This window comes from Alligator mississippiensis, chromosome 6 (assembly GCF_030867095.1).
Source record: "Alligator mississippiensis isolate rAllMis1 chromosome 6, rAllMis1, whole genome shotgun sequence".
Classification (NCBI taxonomy): Eukaryota; Metazoa; Chordata; order Crocodylia; family Alligatoridae; genus Alligator; species Alligator mississippiensis.
The window spans coordinates 82,383,479-82,400,789 of NC_081829.1; the positions used below are offsets into that span (position 1 = coordinate 82,383,479).

Below are 17,311 nucleotides of genomic sequence, written 5' to 3' on the forward strand. Positions count from 1 at the left end.
GTGACCTTTGAAACTGATAAACTACTAGACGTATTCCCCTCAGTTTATTGCTGTGTACCTTCTTAGATAAGGGTAGCAGTCTCTAGGGTAGGGAGTCCTACACAGGTTGCAGCTAGGGGTTTCAGTGTAGTACAGCTACTAGGGCTGTGCGAAGCTTCGGTAGCCAATTCGATTCGGAGGAGATTCGGCCTGATTCAGCGGCCCAATCTCCAAATCCAGATTGAATCAGGAGCCCCATTAAAAGGTCTGAATCGATTCAGAAGCCTCCTCTCCCACCCCTCCAATACTAATAATGGTCTTAAACCCAGAATAGTCTTCAGTTTCACACCAATGATTTAGGGTTTTGAGCGCTATAGTTTGTGGCCTGAGAGCTAGATCCTGACTCTCTTAACTCACAAGAAAGAGGAGATTTGGCAGTCTTTTCTCAGTGGGCTATGGATTTTATGAGTTGGGGTTTTCTGTATATTTTTGTGTGTGTGTTATATGTATGAAGTACGTACTGAAGGGAAACAAAGTCAAAGAAATGGTTTCAGTTCTGAAAATACCCAAGTCCATTTTGGTGCTTCATTCCTCAGTATTCAGTTCTGTGAGATGCGGGGTATGTACAAAGACATCAAGATGCATCCATAAACACTTTGTCAGAATTTTTTTTGGCTTGAGCCACATAACTCACTTATGACTTTGCTACCTGGAAGTAATGCCAGTAAAACCTTACTGCCACATTATGTATAATATATGCAGAGTCTTACATTTTGGTTTGGCTTGCAGAGAATTTAATGTGGAAGTTCATGGAGATGCGGTAGTTAATATTGCACCTTAATACTGCAGCCCAGGCAAATACATCAAATGCAGTCTAAATAGTCGTGTATTTCCATCAAGGTCATGTTTCTCAATTATCTCCATATTCATACCAACTAATAATGGTTAACACTTACATCACATCTTTCATTTCAGAAGTACTTTACAAACATTGACTAATCATCTCAACATCCTCTTTATGCATCAAGAATTGAGTCAAAGCACTTAAGTACCTGCTAAGCTTTCAGCATGCGCGTACCATTTTTAAAGTTAATGGCAGTACTCAGATGCTTATACTTACGCAGGTGCATAAGTGTTTTGCTGAACTAAATCTTTGGTGCGCATTTCAATTCCTATTAAAATCAAGAGATAAAGAGCAGATAGATCGAGCTATTACCAGTTCTCCAGAGCTATGTAATGCATGTAGTACAGGGTTGCTTGCTGTGAAACAGCATATTGAATGTGAGATCATAATAGTGCTTGAGGATGTACCACGTTCTTATAATGCAAGATCCCTATGCCAAGGCCATGCTGTTTCTTACTTGTATGCAGTTTATAAATATTTCACCTTTTTCAAAATTTGGTGTGGGGTTTTGTTTTACCAAATAATTCTGCTAATTATAACTGTATTGGGCCAGATTCTCCTGTCCTTGCATGATGCAAATCACCATTTAAGACCCAGGAGTGTTTGGCCTGAGCCACTACAAATGGCATCCCTTGGGAATTTGGTGGTGTTTCTAGTTTGGTTTGGTTTGAGTTTGCTTGCTTGCTGTTCATTTAGTTAACTGCTGTCTGGCAATTCTCCAAGCTTTGTGACTATTCAGAATTGAGATATGGGTTCAGCTGATAGTTCCACTAGTCCTACATGGGTTTTTTTCTGTCCCTCAGTTATCCACTTGTAAAATGGAAATAATATTTCACAAGGGTGTTGTGAGGATAAAGGCATTCAAATTGTGGTGCTCAAGTATTATGGCACTTGGGGCGTATAATTTTGTTAGATAAGTATTATTGCATCTATTTCATAAATCATAGGAAAATAGGGCTGGAAGGGACTTCATGAAGTCATCTAGTCCAGTCCTCTGCACAAGGCAGGCTCATCCCTGACTAAACTATCCTAGTCAAGTGTCTGTCCAGTCTGCTCTTGAAAAATGTCAAGGGTGGCAATCCCACAGCTTCTCTAAGTAGTCTGTTCCAAAGCCTGACCACCTTCATAGTCAGAAAGTTCCTTCAATCTCCAACCTAAATTTCCTCTGCTGTAGCTTTAGGCCACTGTTCCTAGTCCTGTCCCCTGTGGTCACAGGGAAAAGCCCATATCCATCGTCTCTATAATCACCCTTCAGCTATTTGAAGACTGTTAGCAAATTCCCACTTAGTCTTCTCTTCTCCAAACTAAATAACCTTAGTTCTTTCAGCCTTTTCTCGTAAGTCTTGTTTCCAAGGCTTCTAATGATTTTTGTCTCTCTGCACGGGACTCTTTCTAATCTGTCTACATCCTTCTTGAAGTGTGGGGCTCAAAACTAGACCTCACCAGTGCTGAATACAGCAGAAGAATCACTTCACTTGATTTGCAGGTTATACTCCTGTTAATACAATCCAGTATGCTATTGGGGTTTTTTTTGCAACATCTTATATTCAGCTTATGGTCCCCCAGGTCCTTTTCTGCAGTACTACAACCTAGCCAGTCATTCCCTAGTCTGTTTGCATGCAATTATCCCATCCCAAGTGCAGGACTTGTCCTTGTTGAATCTCATCTGGTTTATTGCAGACAGTTTCTTCCAGTCTATCCAAGTCATTCTGTATCCTACCCCTACTTTCCAATGTGTCTGCAACTCCATCCAACTTGGTCTCATCCACAAATTTGCTAATCATGCACTCAATCCTATTATCTAAATTATTAATTAAGATGTTGAACAGTACTAGACCCGGGACAGACCCCTGGGAAACCCCACTTGATACATCCTCCCAACTTGACATTGAGCCACTGATGACTGCTCACTGAACACAATGATCCAACCAGTTGTGTCCATATTACAGTACTTTAATCTAGTTTGTATTTCCTTAGCTTTGTTAGTGAAAATGTCATGGGAGACAGTGTCAATAGCTTTGCTAAAGTCAAGGTATATCATATCCACTGCTCTCCTATCCACAATCTCACCATATCATAGGAGGAAATCAGGTTGATCAGGCATTACTTGCTCTTGGTGAATCTACACTGGCTGGTCCTGATCACCTTGTTCTTTCCCAAGTGCTTCAAAATAGATTTCTTGAGGACCTGCTTCATGATCTTTCAAGGTATCAAGGTCAGACTGGCTGGTCTGTCATTCCCCCGAATCCTCCATCTTCCCTTTCTTAAAGATGGGCACCGTTAATTATGTGTGCCCCTGGCAGCTAGGGGAGCACAGCTGTGCCGGCGGTAGTGGGAGCATGGAGGCGGTAAGCACGGCGCTTCCACAGATGCTACCGGCACTGTCGGCGTCAGGGGTGGCGAGCGCCACCTGGGGGTCGGCGACCACCCACAGGCACTGCCCGCAAATACCGTCAGTGATGACAGCGGCGGGGTGGTGAGTGGCACCAGCCCGCAGCACCACCAACAGTGCACCCCCTACGCGTTGCCCCTGATGAGCACTATATTTGTCCCTTTCCAGTCATCTGGGTCTTCACTTGACCTCTGGGAGCTCTGAAAGAGAATAGCTCATGGATCTGAAATTACCTGAGCCAGTTCCATCAGTACCCTAGGATGCATCCCAGCTAGCCCTGCTGACTTGAAAGCATCGAGCTTCTCTAAGTGGTCTCTAATTTCTCGTCCTACTCTAGCCTGTTTGTCTCCTTCTCTGTCTTTGCTGCTAACCACGCTCATCATCTATGGCTGCCCCTTTTTGTGAAGACTGAAGTAAAAAAGGCATTAAATACTGGAGCCTTCTCTGTCATCCATGATTAGATTGCCTTCTGCATTATGAAAAGTACTTACGGTTTCTCTGGTCTTCCTCTCACTTTTGACGTACTTGTAGAATCCCTTTTTATTGCCTTTTATGTCCCTTGTCAGCTACATCTCAAATTGTGCCTTGGTCTTCTTGATTTTCTCTCTGCATGCCCAGGCAATACTCTTAGAGTCTTCCCATGTTTCTACTTTGTGTAGGATTCATGTTTGAGTTTCAACTCATTGAAGATACTGTTGTCTAGCCAGGCTGGTCTCCTGTTACAGTACCCATTCTTGCATCGAATTGGGATAGCCTGCTCCTGTTCCCTTAAAACAGCCTCCTTAAAGTGCAGCCAAATCTTCTGGACTCTTTTTCCTCGGACTGACCTCCCATGGGATCCTGCCTCCCAGTTCCAGTGCTACTCCGGGGAACTGAGTAACAAGGAGGCTAAAGTATTTTCAAGGTTATGTTAAAAGCCTATGCCAGATCCAGGAAATGAACCCTAATTTCTCTATGCCCTGTCCTGCACCCTTATTACATCACTGTTTTTCCTTACCACGCGCACCATCATCTTAACAGGTTTCCAGGACCACTGAGCATGTTTAATTAGCATTTAAGCCCCTGTTTGCTCTTTCGAGATGTGCTCTTTGCTTATGAAATGACTATAGGCTCTGTACCACATGGGTCCAGTCCTGTGATTCCTTCCTCCTGCAGGTAGCCTGTACTCAACTGTGTGTTTCCAACTGAATCAGTGAGATTACCCATGTGGATAAGATCCTATAGAGAGAGTTCATCAGGATGCAGAGGATGATAGTTTAACGTCGTGATTGCCAGCCCCCTTTTTTCCATGTATTTTGTTGCTATTATAATATAGAATTGACTGATACCATAAGTACTTCACCGTTAGTTAATTTTGATGGGGGCCTCATTTGCTAAAAATCTGTCCAGTGGGGTTTGGGTACACGTTGACAAACAGCAGCCTGGAGCCGTGATTCCTCAGATATGGATTTTGCCATGCGTGGCAGTGAGAGATTGGCAAGAAACGAGCTGCAGCACTTATAGCTCTGAAAAGAGCAACACGAACATCGTTTCTGTCTCCGCTTTGGACACGGTTGTGACTTTATAAATCAACATTTAGCCATTGTTCCCTTTACTATTGTTGTTTTATTCATTGGCTGAGAATTACCTCTGCAGCTGCTGCTTTTATTGTTAATAATGAGGAGGAGGAGGAGGAGAAAAAGGATGACGGGGAATGGCAGGGAAAAAATTAATTGAACCACACCTCAAACAAATCCATTCTTTGGAGATTTGATAATGAATGGAAGACATCTCCCCTCCTCCATATTTTTCACTACTGCATATAGTTCTGCCCTTTCTAATGCTGCCCAGGTATGGACAAGTCAAGAAGATCACGATAAACACTTTTCTCATAGATTCCTGGCCCAAATAGAGCAGTAATCATCCTTGATCTCTCATTTTGAGACTTCTAGCAGTTTTGCCAAAGTGCTGCTTCCGCTAGAAAACAAGATTTTTCTCTGGCGATACTCAGTAGAAAATCGGTTGATTTACTGACTAAGAATAAAAGTCACCTCTTAATTTGTGGGTGCTTATCTGAATCAGACTGCAGTTGCCCATGTGCTCTGTTGTTGTTGCTGCAGGCTATCAGCATGAACCTGGGACCTTGTTCCATATACTGGATATAGAGGCGTGTTTGACTTTTAAGTAATAAAAAACCACAGCATGGCACAGATTAAATCCATTTGAGACAACTCGGAAAAGAGATGTATGTGCGAGTCATTGGGCTGGGGGTGGGTGGGGGACTGTGACATATACAAACCCTTCAGTGTGCATAGCATAAGATTTTTTGGCTGGCATTCGCTTGATTTTATTCAAGGGCTGGGAAAGAACTATGATTAGTTAAAAGCTTCGGCAAAGTCTGGAGGGGAGTGCTCTGAAGAGTTTGGAGCTGCACAGAGGTGACTGTAACTCCTCTAGCAATTTCAGACTATTCTTCTCTAGCTCAGGACAAAAGCCTTTTCTTTGCCTCCGTGTTCAAAGAGACATTTGTCTTGAGATGTTGCAGCTGTGGGCCGTGGGATTGCTTGTTTGAAGATACCCCCTCATAGACGAGAGGAGAGTCAGCGCACTGAAAAGTGGTAGTATTTTATCCTGTGTGGGTTTTTCCCTCTTCTCCTCCCTCCCTCTTCCGCTACCATGTGTGGTTTTTAATAAGAAGAAGAATGTGGAGGCAACATTTTCCAGGCAAGGGGAAATTTCCTGTTTCTTTTCTGTTTGTTTAATAAAGTGTGTAGTTGACTGTAAAACTGTAGCTACTTTGTTGTGAATGAGTAATTCAATAGATTGTCGGGCGTGCTTCTCGATGCACTTTTATATACTGCAAGTGAACATATTTAAAGCCTTAAAAAAAAAAAAAAAAAAAAAAAGCTGCGTGGCGTAGGCAACTGAGATTAATAAGAATTAGGCAAATGGCTTCTGCTTTTGTGTCGATGAGATAGTACCAGCCGTCTTGCGGTCACACAAAGGCTGCCATTTAGCAGGGAGCACTCCCTAATTCTCTTGGCAGGGGTGCCATTGGAATCGGATACAAGTGGGTGGCACAGGGGAGGAGCCGCCAAAGAGGACAAGCAGGCTTTGTGTATTAAAAATGAAACAAAAGCACTTTATACCCTGCGCTGGGTGCAACAAGCTGGGCTGCTTGTGAATCAGGGTGGAGTTTGAAATCTCAATGTTACAGGGAAAGCACCCCTTCCCCCCCCCCTTAAAAAGCTCTTCACTGAAATGCTGCCAGATAGCTGAAAATGCCCCCAAATATCTATTGAACAATAGTTGTGTTACTTTTTCAGGCTCCGTGGTTGTTTTTCTCTAACTCGGAAAGCTTCGAATTGCTGGAAAGCTGCTTAATTTTTAAATTAGATGTATATTTTCTTGCTGATAAAGAGCACTAATCTCCCCAGAAAGAGAGACATGCCGTTTCCTCCCCACTCCACACCCCCTTCTTTCTTCATAGCTACATGCCCATGAACTGAGATTTTTTTATAGTCCTTGTGATGCCTTATTTGCCTTGTTTTTTTTGTAGTTCATAACTCTGAGTGACTAACTCAGGCCTCTGCTTTATTTTATACAGCAGTTCCCTTGCCTCTGCTCCCAGCACCTACCTAAGAACTAAAAATAATGCAGAATTAAAGAGTTAAGGACTGTAATTTTCATTGGAAATTGGAGGGGGTGGATATTTTTAGTTTCTGATCTTTGGCATGCCACATTTTTAATGAAGCAGTCACACACACAATAAACTGCATAAATTTGAAGGAGAAAATCCTACTAACTTTAAAATAATAAACTTGATTTTCCCATTTCCAGTGCTTTAGTTTGAGCCTGCGTGTATAGTACGTGCAGAGTAGATCTATAAAGTAGGTATAATATTCAGAGTGATAAAGTTACAACTGGATAGAGAGTTGGATGTAACTAGATCAGGAAAATATATTACACTGGATGATTTACGTTGCAAACCTGTCAGTAGTTTTTATTAAAATGTAATTAGTGTGTTATGCACTTCATCCTATTGATCTCCTGCAAAATTTTCTTACCCTGTCAACTTGAAGTAAATTACCCTACTGAAGTAAGAGAAAATGTGAGACATTCTTCTAAATGTTTAATACAACTTGCAGGTAATGTTCATCCTTGGCAAATGCATTTTTGTGTGAAGACTGACTGGACATGGCTGGGAAGCCTGTGTTTTCATGAACAATTATATCCATACTCGTAGGCGAAGACAGAGATGTCATGTTTCAAAAAAGACAAGATTTCTTTTGACTTTATAAAGTCATTCATGTGACGGTGGATAATAAAACCGTTATTTGGATGTTCAGTGCAATTGGTGTAGTTTCAGATAAACACCGGTTTTGTTTTACATGTTTCATTATTTCAGAAAACAATTGCCAACCTTGTGTTGCTTACCTCACTTTGTAAATAGTTCTTGTCCTGTATGGGCATCAAGCTCTGATTATGTTTCACTGAGAAATACATAGACCCAATGCACAGTAAAAATCCCTTTGACTATGTAAGGCCCTTGTCTTGGTGGTGATATAAATACATTCACTATGCCATTTGCCTGTGTATCATATTACTTCTTTGACGATAACAATGTGAGGCTGTCATTATGTGATGCTCCAAGTCTTGGAGACTGTACACGTAAGTAACCTTTTAGTGGCTGTTACAGGTGAGTTGCTTATTAAATAGGAAAAGTGATTAATCCCCCTGAAGAATAATGCTTCATGTATGGATTGTTAGCATTTGAGATTTCTACATGTGTTTATTCTTGTTTATCTGCTTATAGTGAGCTCCTTTCACTTGCCTAAATCATCTCAGCATTACACTATGCATACTGACACAGTTGCACTTCCATCTGGATGAAATACTGCGAGCATGATGTATTACTTCCAGTAAGTGCTAATGGAAATCTCAATAGAAAAAAAGACATCGTATTTAGAAAAATGTTTGTGTCTAATTTTGAAAATATTTCATCAGGCCTTCTGCTTGTTTTTGATTTTATAGTTTTAAAACCCAATCAGTGATACAGAGTCTGAGAACCATTAAACATGCTGCTTCTACATCTGCTTGTATCGATAGATTTATTTTTTTTCCCTTTTAAAGTGAATATAACAACTTTTTTTCAATATTACCATGGAGTAATGCTCTGTACTTAGTGCATTTTTGGGAGGCATATTTTTGGCCCATCGTGTCTGTCTTAGGCTTGTCTTTTACATATCAGTTGATGTTGATCTTGCCAGTACTTTACCTCTGACAGCAATCTGGATAACAGTGTGGATTGAATTTTCCCATTTTTTATCATTGCGTTGCTCTGCTCATTAATTTCTTTTTTTTTTTCATCATGATTTTCCTGGCATCTGGTTACGTTAACACCACGTTTGGCCTTTCCCTTAGCAGGATATTACAGTGTTGACCATTATCCAGGGAGCTGGAATGCTAGCACAGCGATGTAAGCGTGACATCTTAGTTTGATTCAGTAAACAATCCCTCTTTTTAATTATCTGATTTTTGAATAGCCATAGTCACAGACAGTAGCATTCATTCTGCAGTGCTCTTTGTTAGATATTTGATTTCACCCCATGAACTTCCTAACCAGTCTCAGATGTCCAGTTTACAAATTACTACTGTAATTTGATTTTCTGTGTTAAAATAACTTCCTTGAATTCTCCTCAATAGAATAACCCTCTACTTGTCCATATAATCACCATAAATAAGTACTGTAGTAACTGCTAAATTGTGATATTTGGGACTTATTATGACTGTTGTCGCTACTGAAGAGGTTCATCACTTCCATCACTACCTAAAAAATGTAGCAGAGTAATGAGACAGAAGAGAGGCAAGGATTTCTTAAGGTGATGTCTTTTATTGGACCAACTGTGTAGACAGGAGAGATGCATTCTCAGCCTAGACTTGAAATCAAAAAACCTTGTTCCTCTCTTAGGTAGGGATCTTTCAGGCCAGTTGTTTTGTTTTTTTTTTGCCTAACTGCCTTCTGAATTTTTGAGTGCCCTAATTAGAATATATTGATCCAAAATTTTCCGTTAAGAAGCAGAAACTAAGTAACTCTAAACCTCAGCCCTAGTGAGACACGCAAAAGAGGCACCTCCTCTGGAAATCTGAGCCCAGATCATTTAGCCCCCCCCGGATGACAGATGCAAATCGCTATGCTCCCCGAGAACTGCTCCATATACAACGAATGCAGATAATGTTATTTTCTCCAGCAATTTCCAGGCACCTTACAGGTTAGACTTCACACTTACGAGAGAGACGGATAGTTTTCCGTGAAATACTCACAGTGACTTTTGAAACAAATCCCTTCGTTATTTGAGAACTTGGCGTTCCATTCCATTGGACATAAGGATCAGTCCACTTCTGGGTGATTGTTTCTAATAAGAATCATAGTTTCTAAGCAAAATCCTCAGTTTTTGAAATGTCATTCCAGTCATTTCTTTTTTTGGCCTCAAAACATGAAACTGTCACTGCGTAGGTGACGCACAAAATTAAGTAAGAGAATATAAACGCTTGTTTAATGGTACTCTTCCCATGCATAACAAATGAAGGGACTGAGGATTTACTGAAATGTGAAATTGTCTAAAATTTCATTATGAAAATATTTTTGCGATGTATTGTGCAGAGAAAAATAAACAATCATTTTCGCCAGCTCCAAGTATAACAGTTTTACCTATTGGCAAACAAGGCACAGTAAGGTTTACATGTTCTACTCAGAAATGAAACATGCAGTGATAAATGAAAAGAAAAAACTAATAGCCGTGGAGCCGCACTGGCCTGTTCAGTAACTCCCAATTCTGGCTGCACACAAGCTCAGGCAGGTGTTTGAAGAGGCCTTTACTCCTCCCGTTGTGTATATATTGTCCTCCGGTGGGACAGATTCCTCATGACCGTTTCAGCCACCAAATCACAGGGTATGGTGCAGAGGTAGAAGAGCAGCAGTTACTCTGATCTGTAATACTCCTACTGATTACGTGAAAGAAACTGGGCCCGTAGCACGTGTCCTACATGCAAAAGCTAATGATATACAAAAGGTATTTCTGTTCTGTTTCAGTTATGTTTCTCTTTTTGGATCTTGCCTTGCCTTTCCTTTTCAAGTAAGATTTCTGTCGGAAATTCATTTTTGAGGCTGTCAGAGTGAGTTATCCCTTTATAAATACAGCTTTTAAGGATGTAGAAAAATATATAGGGTGAAATAATTGAAGGGGGGGGACCTATAATTGACTTCAGTGGGGCCGCACCCCCCTCCTCCCCGCCTCCAAATAATAACAAAAAAATATTCAGGAAAACAAAATGTGAATTTATCTTTTTGGGTGAGTTATCTAGGGCCTGAAATGTAAAGCCAGCAGTAAAACTTAATTTCAGAGCCAGATTCACCATTGCTATACCTACAGATATGCACATGTGAGGAGATGCATTGGAGTTGGACCAGCCCAAACTTAGTGAGAGACCAGAATCAGGTCCAATGTAATCAGAGCAGTCACAATTTGAAAATCTCATGACTGATCATCGAGTCTGCTCTGTGGTCCAAGCACAGACATATTTCCCTAATAGGGGTTGCAGCATAGTTATTAATCCAGCAATGTTCTGAAACCACCAACAGCCTGATCTTTCATGCACATTTCTTCTGAAAGTGTAAGACAGAGCGAATTTGTATGATATACCTTTGCATGCCACTTGACTTAGGAACTAGAACTAGAAACAAATTATATCCAAATAGGAACAAGTTAAGACACAAAGACGTCTTAAGTTTGCTCATCTGACAGCTCTGTTACTTTTGATTGCAGGTATTCGTCCACAAATAATGAATGGCCCTATGCACCCTCGTCCCTTGGTGGCTTTGTTAGATGGAAGGGACTGTACAGTAGAGATGCCAATTCTGAAGGACTTGGCGACTGTTGCATTCTGTGACGCACAATCAACTCAGGAGATTCATGAGAAGGTAAATTTAATGTCAGTCTCTTTTTTTTTTTTTTTAGATTATTTTAGGGAAAAAAGAAATGCCCCATTTCAACATCATATTTATTTTCCCTGTTGGGAAAATGCTGGTGATGTTGCTCTTTAATTTGATAAACAAGTGATAGGTAAGCAATAAAACGATTTGAAAACCTGGATATATGTTTCATGAAAATTTCATTTAATCTTCTGGATCAAAAATTTCTACCAAATATATCAACATTTTTCATTTGAATTTTTTTCATAGCAACACACAGGGAACTGCTTTGTTGTCAGCATTACATTGTTGTCAGTGTTGCTTTATAAGCTGCTGTCAGTGGCAGAGTTTAAATAATGAACTGTAGTTGAGGGGTCCAGTCAATCGAAACAGCCAGTTCCTCTCTGCATTACCCCTAATACTGTAAACCCGAAAGAAGATACAAGCCTTCTCTAACAAGGTATTTGCAGTCCAGTATACCTACAGAGGATGGTTGATCCCAGTAATCTTAAATACCTGTGCTAGAATTATGTTTCCATCCTTCTCAGATTGCAGAAGAAGGTTTGAAATGATTGGGGGTCATTTCAGAGACCTGAGAGAAAAACTGAAGATAGGCTTGATGCAAGTGAACTCTGAGACCCTTCCAATCTTAAGCATGAGTGAAGAAGGGCAAAGGTTGTTATAGGAGACTCATTAATGGATGTACCAACAATGCAGAGAGGAGAGGTTTGGATTTCCCAAGCACTCAGATAGCTCTTTGTGGTGAGAGCTGGTTAGGGTTTGATAGTTTTCACTTAAGAGGAGTACAACCTCTCGAGTTCACCCATAACAGAGCTTGTTAAATGGGCTTTAAAGTATGTAGTAGAGGAGGAGAAGGTTAATGCAAACATTCTGACTGATATTATACTTCCAACATACAAAATAAGGCAAAAGAAGTGTGAATAGCAAACAGCACGTGTTTGTCAAGAAAAAATGTCACTAAAAAAACCCGACTGCTTTTTAAAAGAAGAATGACTGATGAAAGGAGCAGAATGAATGTGATTGGTTGAGCACAGTGCAGCCTTTCACTTAAGCTCAGTAGCACTCCTTTGTCTCTCTGTTTGGATGTAACGTAATAACGTGAAATGCCGTGTCCAGCCAGTTCTAGGATTTCAGGGAATGTTCTCGTTGTCAGTGAGCCGAACCAGGGTGATCTTGACGAAAACTGAGAAGCCAAAGGGGTGAGTGGGGAGCCAGCTTCCATTCCCATTGCCTACTTACTGTCTCTAAATCAAAGGATGAATTGATGGCAAACACAGGCACCTTCCTGTGTAACACTATTCAGTTCTGCCCATCCTTACAGCAGTTTGAAATGTTGGCATCCCAGCTGACTGCTTTCCCAGGCAGAAAGAAATATAATGGCAAGACACGTGCAGTGCCCCTGGCATGAGGGAAGTGAGACACGCTGCATGGGGAACAGGGGTGTAGGTTGGTTATAGAGCTTCAGGGGGAAAGAAGAGGCATACAGCCTCTGGTATATGCCGGAGAATGTGAGACAGTAAGATGGGGGGTGTAAGGACACAGAGCCCCTGGCATGTAGCAGAAAAAGGACACAGAGACCCTGGCAAGATGAGCGTGCAGGGAGTCCCTGAACTTGAGGAAGAAGAGAAGGTGATACACACAGTGCTTATGGGAGGAAAAGGAAGAGTGCTAGGAACTCCTTTTATCTGCAGAATGGTATCTATCTATGTCTGCAGGAGCTGTGATGGGTGCCCATCAAGTTAATACTTGTGCCAAGGGAAGCATGCTACATTCTTCCCTATTTTATAAGTGGGCGGTTTTTAGTCTGATTCCAATAGGCGAGGTCAGGGGATCACTAATCTGAACATACCAAGCTCTAGGGAGCATCTTACAAATTGAACGTTTGTATGAAATGTGCTGAGCACCCTCAATTCCTCTCAACTTCAGTAGGTACGAAGACGACTCGGGTACCACACTGAGCATGCTCAGCCCCATGTCGGGTTAGGCCCATTTGTTCCATCAGTGCATCCCTGTTCCCAGTCTTGCCAGTCTCCCATGACCAGGATTTTCTTTCATCCTTCTGTTCTGTTCCAGGTATTAAATGAAGCGGTTGGGGCAATGATGTACCACACCATCACGCTGACCCGGGAAGATCTAGAAAAGTTCAAGGCCCTTAGAGTCATTGTTCGAATAGGCAGCGGCTATGACAATATCGACATCAAAGCAGCGGGGGAACTCGGTATGATTTAGTTCTGTCCAAATAGCTTCTTCCCCCCTTACTTGTTGTTGCTTGTTTCTTTTAAATCAATACAAACAGCATTGTTTTTAATAGACTTCTATGCAAAGGGATCTTTGGGTTAAATATTCAAAGGTGTTCTGATTCTGCCTCTAAAACTGTAACCATTTCTGTCTATATTAAAGCTTATACCTGGAGAAGGGTGGGGCTGCGAGACACCACACAACTCAATACCAAAACCTCCTTTTTAAAATTTGCCCCAGTGTCTTCATGTAGTAGACTTGTGTTTAAAAGCAGTTGTTGTGAACGTTTGATTGCCACTCTTTCCACCAGTCTGTCTTGATCTGATGATTGCTTTTATTAATTCTGCAGGGTGGCAAAATGTTCCGTCTTCTTGTTAGCATGGATTGCTCCATCACGCTTAATTTGTATGTGCATTTTTAGTTGGTTCAGCCTTTTTAATTCAAGCATTAGCAATAATTGTGTGTCAAAATTATAAATACAGATTGAACCAAAGAACACACACCTCATTATTGCCTTTGCTTGGACTTAAGCTGATGAAGAAGAATTGCAGGCATCTAGTACCTTACAGGAAGCACTGGATGTGTCCCATGTCCAGGCCCAGAAAACAGAAGTGACCAGATTTTCAGAAAGCAGCATCTCAAATTGTAGGCCTTTTATGTACACACAGCCATTCATGCCTGTAGATTCAGTATTATGCATGCAAACTACATTTGCAAACCAGCTAAGTAGTTACAGTTCTACCCAATTTACATACAAATGCAGATTTCTTATACAGCTCTGAGGATTTGCACACACAGAAAACTGTGGTAGGTTAAGTTGCGTCTGTAGTGCAAGTAGCTATGATGAAATCACTGTTGACAATTTGGCCCAAGAATGCAATCCATCAAGAAGTACTATGAAAGCTTTCCATAGGGTTTCTTATATTAAAAAATTGTCTCTGCATTTAAAAAGCCAAATCAAGTAATCAAACACAATAGCGTAGTCCTTTCTTCAGCATTGCAAATTGGGTGGCCAAATGATTGTCTTAAAGCAGAAAATGTAATGACTAGCTACAAATGTAGCGTAAAGTTTAATTGGTACCACTTTCCATATGGTAATATCGTTAACTGTATATAGATTTTTAACTCTTTATAGTTGATAAATGAGAGATGGAAAATATAGAAACTAGTCTTGGTTGTATCCATCATCAGAACACTGGTGACCCAATTTTGAGTTGAGATATTCATACACCTTTAATGTATATTTTTTTCCCAAGCATACACTCAGCTTTCTCTTGAAATAATGACCATAATTGCAATGAATCTTAATGTTTACTCCAAGTTGCTAATACATTTTAACTTGTGAAGCTGAAGCAGGGATCCTTTTACCTTAAGCAGAATTCCAGATGAACACCCTGAGCTGCAGAAAATTCAGAGCCATCTCTCCACTGTTTCCTGTCTTCTTCCAGTGATTCCAAAACAGAAATTAATAATGGTCCAAGAATCTGCGCTCCTCTGTGATGGAGCTGTTTTTGTTGTACCTTAGCATGATTATGATCCCTGTAGTCTGCACACCTGCTCTGTGGCAACAGAGTAATGTTTGTAAAATATTGTCAGAGCCTACAGGTTTGAAAGATTCTTTTTCTCCCCCCGGCTAGTCATTTCTACCTGATCTCTCACTGCGGATAATGATTCTGTTTCTGCTTTCTGACCACAGGTTTTTCATATCAGTCTTTTTTTTTTTTTTAACATTAATGAAAGCTTTTTTGTTTTATCATTCTGATGGAAACCAGAAAGTGTCATTTAAAAAATGTTCCCACAGGTCTACTGAGAAACAAGCTTCACTTTTTCATGTCCCCTATAGAGATGTGCTGTACCCATATAAAAGAAACATTTTGTTCACCCATGAAACTAGGCTGTGCTTTGATACAAAACTTTGTAAACTTTTGAATAACAGATGTGCAGCAGTTTTGACAGATTGGAAAAATGCAAGTATCCCTCAGGAAAAGTATTTATATATAGGCGTCAAATCATTTACCATTCACTGCTGTTAGTTAAAAGCCAAAGCTACAGCTGCTGACATCTCATTGCCAGATTCTACTCTCATGTGACAGTTACAGATATTAATGGTTAAACAGATAAATGATGGCTGTACTGTCATTTGTAGCTCTAACAGTAAACTTCTGAGCAATGTACAAATATTTTTGCAGTGGCTGTTCTCAAAAGAGGAAGAAACTTGGGATTCTGTCACTTAACTGCATACGTGTGTGCATGCATGTGTGTATGTGTACTATTGCAGATATTTAAAAATTTCAGTTCTAGGACAGTGAAAATCTGTTTTTTGCCTTTGCTGAGTGGGTCACAGTAATGAAATAATAGCCGTTTTGGACTTATGGGGAGGGGAGAACAGTAAAGCCAATGAAGGAAGCATTCTTCCAGCCGTATTCCCTCTTCTTCTAACAAAGATGAGACGGATGGAAGGAGAGAAAGATGGGACAGGGGTGTGGGAGAAGACTGCTGTTGCAGTCCAAAACCAAGGGGAGATGGACACTTGACTTTGGAAAACAAATAGGTCTTTCAGAGTTCTCCTTATCATTTGAAATGGAAGGAGAGCAGCTGCGAGTACAAGGCCAGAAAACACAGCTCTTTGGCGCATCTTTAGAAGCACCCTGATTGGTGTGCTGTCCTGTGCCTCGTCTCTGGATACCCGCCCCTGGGCTGCTTTCACCTAAACACTAGGCCTGTGCAAAGCGGCAAGTATTCGCTTCGGATTCAGCCGATTCGGAGGGACACTGATTTCAAATCACTGACCCGATATGATCGACTGAATCAGATCTGAAGATTGAGCACCGCTTTGGAGATTCAGCCATAAACTAAACAGGCAGCAGTCCTCGATGCTGGACACAGTCGCCTCCAGCTGGTAAGCCTGTTGTAGTGGGTGGAAGGGGAAAGGAAGGGGCGTGGGGGAGGGAGAGATTGGGGCTGGGACAAACTGCCCAGCCAGGGCGGGGGGCATGCGACTCGGGAAGTGGGGCGAGGGATGTGGGCACAGCAGCACTTGGAGCAGGGGTGGGGCGGGACCGGATGGGGTGCAGCTCGCTCCAGGCAGAAGGGGGCAAGTGGCAGCAGGGAATAGCCCCCACTCCTAGTGCTGCCATGCCCACATTCCCTCCTCTCTCCCCCCCCCCCCCGGCAGCACCCTGGCTGGGCAAGCAGCGGCACTGATGCGGCACCAACCGGGGGCGGGCACTGCTCCTGCTCCTGCCCAGCCGGCGCGGAAGGGCAGGCACTGCCGCTGCTTGCCCAGCCGGCGCAGGGGGGTGCAGGATGCAGGCGCAGCAGTGCTGAGAGCAGGGGCTATGCCCCCTTCCTCCCAGAGCGAGCCACGTTTTCCCCCACACACACCCCAGCTGGGCAAGCATCAGCAGAACAGAGACCCCACTCTGAGTGCTGCTGCTCCCGCATCCTGCATTCCCCCACCCCCCTCCCCGAGTCCTGCGCCCCCCGCCCCAGCTAGGCAGCTTGCCCCAGCCCCAATCCCTCCCTCCCCCATGCCCCTCCCCTTCCCCAACAGCCCATCACAAGGGACTTACCACTTGGAGGCAGCTGTGTCCAGTGTGGTGAGGACTGCTGCCTGTTTAGTCTATGGCCGAATTAGCCAATTCTTTTCTGAATCGATTCGGAGGCTTCCGATTCGGTTCAAAGCTTTTAATTGGTCTCCCGATTCGATTTAGATTCAGAATTTTGGTCGCCGTATCAGGTTGACTCTCCTCCAAATCAAATCAGCTACTGAAGCTTCACACAGCCCTACTAAATACCCTCAGTACTATGGCCAGCCAAGAAAAGT

General features: G+C 42.1%; 1 protein-coding gene across 8 annotated transcripts in view; it reads left to right on the forward strand.

Annotated features, from left to right (window-relative positions):
- The window catches only part of CTBP2 (C-terminal binding protein 2), a 263,869-nt gene that overhangs the window by 213,426 nt on the left and 33,132 nt on the right, over nt 1-17,311 (forward strand). For 6 of the 8 annotated variants that reach the window (XM_019482851.2, XM_014611381.3, XM_014611382.3 and 3 more), the window contains 2 exons: nt 11,081-11,235; nt 13,321-13,465. In XM_019482851.2, coding sequence (XP_019338396.1) covers nt 11,081-11,235; nt 13,321-13,465 — 300 coding nt within the window. Of the gene's footprint in view, nt 1-5,653; nt 5,979-8,072; nt 8,177-11,080; nt 11,236-13,320; nt 13,466-17,311 lie in introns of those variants that run through there. The other 2 variants (XM_019482848.2, XM_019482850.2) reach the window with 2 other exon arrangements.